Raw genomic sequence first — 6,645 nt, 5'->3', positions numbered from 1 at the left:
TTTTGGTGTGTTGACTCACATACTACTGAAATATGAATACCATCTTCAGTGAGTGTTATGGGCTCAACTGGTTTCATTTCCCCTGGTTGTTCCTGTTGTTTTGAGGGCTTTCCTGTTGGCTGTTGGTCTGTAAAGTTTGTAGTATTGGCTTTACATTTACATTTACTATTTCAGTAAAAAGCAACGTTTTTAATTGTAAACTTAATAATTACATCTTATGACTGAACAACTTATGATTTAAAAAAAGGCTGTCTGACCCAAACCATGTTTTTAGTTATTGTGGATGTGTAGTTTGATAATGAGTGGCTGCATAGTTGAGGTTTCTTAGCCTGCTGCATATCAGAAGGATTTCTGGTTTCAGATTCTCAAATTCACTAAACAGGTTTGTATTTTGTAATCACAATGTAAATCAATTCCATGTGAGTTGGGTGACTTAATTGGCATATTATTTTCTGCTTTATGCGTTGTTGAAAGACTGTATTTGGGTTGATGTTCATTGTATTAAATGAGTTACGCTCCACTTGTTCCACTAAAAATATAATCATAAATATGCAGCCGAGGACTGTATGAATATTGACATTCAATGATAAAACACTCATTCACATGATGATGCTGTAACATCAAGTCAATTTCATCCCATAAAAACCAAGATTTATTGTGCTTAGGTAAGGCGATTTCTGTTTATACTATAAACCACATCCACTTCAAAGCTTTGCAATAAAACATGTGAATTCACTTCCTGATACAAGAAGAGTCTCTTAAGAAATCGGGCACTACTCACACTTTGAGAGATTTAAAAATGTGTAGAATTAATATAGTTTGAGATTGATTTAAAATTATGAATATGCCATTATACAGTTGATGCTCATGTCAAACAGCTTCTTCATACTGAATAGAAATGAAATACTGCAGGGAGGATCAAGTTTGGAATGTGATGTGCTGTATGCTTCTATAGACTGAGGCCAAAAAGATGACTTCATGTTGACTGTGCTCCTACAAGCAAATAAAGAAAAAAATTAGAATGTTAATTAGTGCCTTTGGATATTGGACCATGTCTAGTTAAGTTAGAAAAATATGCATCATACTTTTTAACCAATTATCATTTGCTGCTGAAAATGTATATCCTGTTCTTACAATGAAGGGGAATAACTTGAGCTTTTAGTCAAGGCTCATTTAAATACATATGTTTCTGTTTGGTTTAACTGTACCCAGTTCACATCCAATTGGCACATAACAGATAAATGTGTTAAAAGGATCATTTGCTCCAATCTGCTGAGCTGAGAAACATCTGTGTTTTAGAACTGAGTGGAAGATAATCTGTATGTTAGTTATTTCTGTGTGAATGTGTGTATGTGCTACATACTATGATAATCCTCTGAGGTACCTACACCTCTCTGCCATTCGCTACTATATAACACTCACTTTTTGTGATAACATAATTGACAGTATACTATACCCAACTGTTTGGTTTATCTTTGAACTGCTACATGAGAAGTGAGAATTGTGACACATCAGAGTGTGTAAATACAGGAGATTTGCTGCCTTCTATGTGGTGTTTTACATAATGTGTCCTCAGGTTGAATATGGTGGAGAATCTGATGCTTTAGGGAGACAGTCCTTTAAACAAAAGAAACCCCCAAAAAATCCACCAGTTTCATTTATTTGGTTGTGCGGATTGTTGTATAGTGTGAGGTGATCACAGCCCTGCAAAAGCTCTCACAGAATGCTGTAACAAATAGTTGCAAAATAAATGCTTGTGACATTGAAACCAGATCCTGCAAACTTCATCCCAAACCTGAAACATAGTGGTGGCAGGTCAGAAAGTCTTACTAAATGATTGAATAACTTATCGTTTTATTCATATTGGAGAGAGTTTGAAGCACTTGTTAGTTTTATAGCACAGAACAGGAAGAATGTACTGTTAGTGGTATATGATGGATAGAAACACAAAACCAATGGAAACTTCACACAACTGATGTTAACTAGCTAGCAAGCTGGCGAAGTATAGCCTCCTGATTTGTGTCTCTGTGAAAAATCAAATAAAACAATAAAAATTACATCCTTTCTTTACATCTGTTTTCACCATTAACCCCCAATTAAAGTTGGATAATAAAACTTCATAAAATGTAATGAATTGTATTGCAGAATCTGACGGTTTGCTCAGTTTAAATGCGTTATTAAAGGAAAATTATTCACTTGAGAATTTATTTTTCTGCAGTTATTGTTTTTATTTAGACACAACACAATATTTACAGATCAAAAAACTAAGAAAAAAAGGAAAAAAATATTTACAGGACAAAACACTAAGAAAAAGAAAAAATATTTACAGGACAAAACACTAAGAAAACAAAATATTTACAGGACAAAAAACTAAGAAAAAAAGGAGAAATGTGCACAGCTAGCCTGTGACTAACTGGCAGGATGCATTGCAGCTGTTTTAGGTGTGGTGGTTCTCTCCTCTCCTCCAGCCAGATTCTCCCTCATCTTTTTCTTAGGGGAGGTTTTACAGGATCCAGGCTCCTCCTTAATGTCTCTCTTCCTCTTGTTTTGAGGGCTGACTCGGACAGTGTTGGACTGGACATTTTCTGAGTCGGGGTTGGCTCCCTTTTCTCCTTCGGCCAGTATTTCCCTCCTCTTTCTGTCAGGGGAGCTATTGCCTGATCCTGACTCCTCCTCATCTCTCTTTCTCTTGAGAGGGCTGACCTTGGGTGTGCTGCCCGGACCATTTTCTGAGTTGGAGGGTTTGGAATCTTAAAAAACAAACAAACAAACAAACAAAAAACCCAGATGTTTGTTAATTCACCAATTAAGAAATTATCTGCCATCAAAATGAATCCAAATTGGATGTTCACTATGCCAAAATGTGAATGACAATTCTGGAAACGGGTCAATTAAAGATTTATATTATATGCTATCATAAAAGTGTATCACACAGACAATCAGACTGTAGATGATTTTGAACAATTTATACTAGATGAGCTTACTTTTGACGCTGTCTGTCAGCTCTTTATCCACAGTTACACAGATCCTCTTTGCTGGAGAGCAAAGATCAGTGTCATCCCTCTTTCTTTTTTGTGTGGGTGACTTTGTGCATGATGGATATGGCGTCAGCAATCCCTTCCCCCCTTCTTTTGGAGGGGAGGGGTATGGAGTTCTGTGTTGATAAAAAAAAAAAAAAAGTTTAAATCTGGAAATTTAAAGCATGGAAATAAGTACATTGCCCAAAATGTTGAACTGTTCCTCTGAAATATGAAATAATCAATACAGGGAGATATTTCTAACACCTACCTGCCACAGTCGGCAGATTTGTCAGCACCATCGCGCTTTCTTTTCTTTACTTGACTGCTTCCTCCACTGGTGTCGGCACTCTGAGTCTGCCTTTCACTGCTCAGCTCAGCAGGGTGACCCTCGATGGGGGCACTGCGTTGGGCCGGACTGGCAGGGCAGTTGGAGGTGCCGTCATTCGCACAAGATTGACAGATGCTCATCAGGTCTGAGCAGGACTTAACACTGAAAGATAACCAGTCAACTGTGTCAAACAACTTCCTCCATCCCCAGCAGCCCAGGTGTAACACACACATCTAAGAGCACACTTACTGCATGCTGTCTTTGAAGCCTCTGAGGTGGCTCATTGTTATGAAATCATGGTGAAGAATTTGGCTGGGTCTTATTCTTTCAGACACATTCACCTTCAGCATCTTGGTTAATAAGTCCACAAAGCTTGCCCGGTCACTTTGATCTGCTTCGGCATCTTCTCCTGAGAGTTCATCTAATGTCTTGTGCTGGATCAGAATAAAAGAAAATGGTAAGAAAATCTGAACGTTTTGTATCATATGTCTACATATTCAAGTTATAAAAACTGATTTTATAACGTATGCCAACCTACCTCAAGCAGATCATTTAGGCTGTTAACGGTGCGCGGGTTATAAATAAAATGATGAGCTTCGAGGGATGACTTAAGAGAAGAAATGCTTGAATTAGTGAATTTGGTTCTAAATGCTGTTAATAGCACCAGGGGAAAGGATGACATTTTAAAGGTGAGAAATTGTGGTGTTAGAGATATTACAAATGTAAGCAAAGCTACAGTGCAAAAATGCACTATTACTATTACCTTAAATTTCCAGTAGACGCCATGCTGTCCTCCATATTTTGCATTAAAGTACATCATGGTAAGCAGTCCAGCAGTGAGGAGATCATCTGGTGGCTTGCCAACAGTATATACCATGTGCCTCATCTGTGGTCACAACACAATATTAAGTTAAACTTTAAAGCTTGTTTTTTTAAGGTTTCACAGTAGAATAAGCTGAACAGAAGTTAGATGACCTAAAGGCTAGAATCATACTGATCTTGGTTGATTAGGTGATTTGTATTTACACTTTCATTACTCAAATAATATTAATGAATGAAATGTGTCTCTTTTTAGAATAAAATATTAGAAATAAGTGATGATGCATTGGAATATGACATATCTCTTGCTAAACATTATGGCTGACATTGACTTTTTGCTGTGTTTTGTAAGTGTAAATCTGTTCAAGTTTACTACTGACCATGTCGTAATCATCCTTGCCAGGAAACAGTGCTTGGCCCATAAACAGTTCAGCTGCAATGCAGCCCAGAGACCAGGTGTCGATAGCCTGATTGAAGGGGGCTCCGAGCAGGATCTCTGGAGATCTTTAAAAGAGGAAGAGAAAACATATTGCTGTGGTTATAAAGACACATTTAGAGATAAACTCCTGCTCACTGTTTACAGTCAACTATTAGTTTAATAAATATTCAGATATAGTTTAGTGGTGTTTATTAGCTATTTGCAAGCCTGACAAAGAATTGTGACAGCAGCTTGCAAGACATCTTCCATTATACAGCGGTCAGTTACTTACCTGTACCACTGGGCCTGAAGAGTTGCGCCACGCCTTGCTACGGAAGCCGGAAAGGCAAAGCCAAAGTCGATGACTTTGACTCTCAACGGCTGCCTCAGATGATCTACCAGCATAATGTTGTCGGGCTTAAGATCTGCATGAATAATCCCTACGTTTGAAAGAAACTTCAGCGCTGTAGACAACTGAAATCACAAACAACATATGATATGTTAATATGTTGGTCAACTATACTGCAGTGTTAATTTCATCACTGAATTAAAACTTAATAACATATTTGTTGACATGTTTTAACACAGTGTAAAATGTAGTTATATGTAATTGAAATATACTTAGTTCCCTTAAATAATATAAAACAATAAACAAGACCATCAGGTGTAGCTATAATGAAAGAAACACACTAAAGAAGACGACTGCAGAGAGTCTAAGGGTTGTAGGAAGATTTTAAAGAACTCCATAAACATTTTTGACAGACTTGTTATACATACGTACATCTAAAGAGATACAGTACATCCTTCGGCCATTTATCTATCTTAACACCCTAAAATTTAGTTTTTTGCAAACCTGTTGCAGAATAGGACGGATCTCCTTTAGTGAAAGAGACTTTGAAGGTCTCTTCCGCACGAATTCATGCAGATTTATATCCAGCTTCTCCAACTCGAGACAATATAGTCCCTCATACATGAAGGAGTCGATCCATTTGACAATATTGAACTTGCAGGAGTTCAGGGCTTGTATCTCTTTAAAGATTTGTATCTGTGGAATGTATGAGATGGAAGACGTGTTTGGTAAGACTAAAAGTAGTTTTAAAGCAATATATAAGTGAAACATTGATAAAGATAATTAGTGCTGCACCTCATGCTTTGCCTCGTCAATATATTCATTGTCTTTTATGAATTTCAGAGCCACAATTTCATTGGAGGTTAAGTTCCTGCACTGGAGGACTTCTCCATATACACCACATCCTAGGTACTTCTGCGCTCTGTAGTCTGAGGATCCGGAGGAGAACAGCTTTCCTTCAACCTCGTTAAGGTTTATATTTTCCATGTTGGAAGGTTCAATCTGTTTGTGATTTCTCAAACCTTAAAGAAAATAAATTATACCAAAAAATTATACCAAATCTAAATTAAAGATCTCTAATTTGTCGACTTATATAAATACTGCCATTAAACACATACTGTAAAAACAAACCCACTCTCCATATCAACCTATACTGACACTTAAATAAAACTAAAACAACTTTTCTGTGTTGCAACAAGTGATTTTTGGAAAATTTCAACTTACCAAGCAGTCCCTTCAGGTCACGTGAAGTCAGGAGTTTTGAGTTGAGTTTTGTATTGAGTAAATACAGAAAACAGAGTAATACTTTCTCTCGAACAAGTTTTCCAAGGTTGTCTTATATATATCAGGACGAACAAGGTTGAAATGTGTCTCCACTGAGAGAATTCTAACATGTCATGATTCTGTGACATAATGTATGGAATGGAACCTGTTGACATCAGAGCGGAATTAAAGAACTGCATTGCAATTTGGAAATAAATAAATTAGTAAAAAATGCTTTTACACCTATTTGTCACTGGAGGTGTGACTGACCGCTCTGATTGGTCAGTCACGTTCTCCCCAAGGCTGCTTTGATGAAATAAAAAAAGTACAAATTAAATACAGAAAGGGTCAAACACACCCACTTTTAGATGTTGCACAGCAAGGGAGTGGGCAAACACACAAGAGTCATGGAATGCAGACCAAAACAAAATGGCTGCTATCCAAACCC

The 6,645-nt window shown here is 37.2% G+C and overlaps 1 protein-coding gene across 1 annotated transcript; it reads right to left on the bottom strand.

The window, feature by feature from the left end:
* Positions 1–2,409: 2,409 nt before the first annotated feature.
* Positions 2,410–5,921, bottom strand: LOC133997365 (homeodomain-interacting protein kinase 1-like). Its single transcript, XM_062436942.1, has 9 exons — positions 5,730–5,921; positions 5,439–5,630; positions 4,878–5,059; positions 4,548–4,671; positions 4,112–4,234; positions 3,598–3,782; positions 3,289–3,510; positions 2,985–3,154; positions 2,410–2,750 (listed from the first exon to the last, which is right to left on the bottom strand). The coding sequence occupies exons 1-9, from the start codon at positions 5,919–5,921 to the stop codon at positions 2,410–2,412; spliced, it is 1,731 nt and encodes a 576-aa protein (XP_062292926.1).
* Between the last annotated feature and the right edge of the window lie 724 nt (positions 5,922–6,645).

The sequence above is a fragment of the Scomber scombrus genome, chromosome 17 (genome assembly GCF_963691925.1).
Source record: "Scomber scombrus chromosome 17, fScoSco1.1, whole genome shotgun sequence".
Lineage (NCBI taxonomy): Eukaryota > Metazoa > Chordata > Actinopteri > Scombriformes > Scombridae > Scomber > Scomber scombrus.
This window is presented reverse-complemented; position numbering and strand designations above follow the sequence as displayed.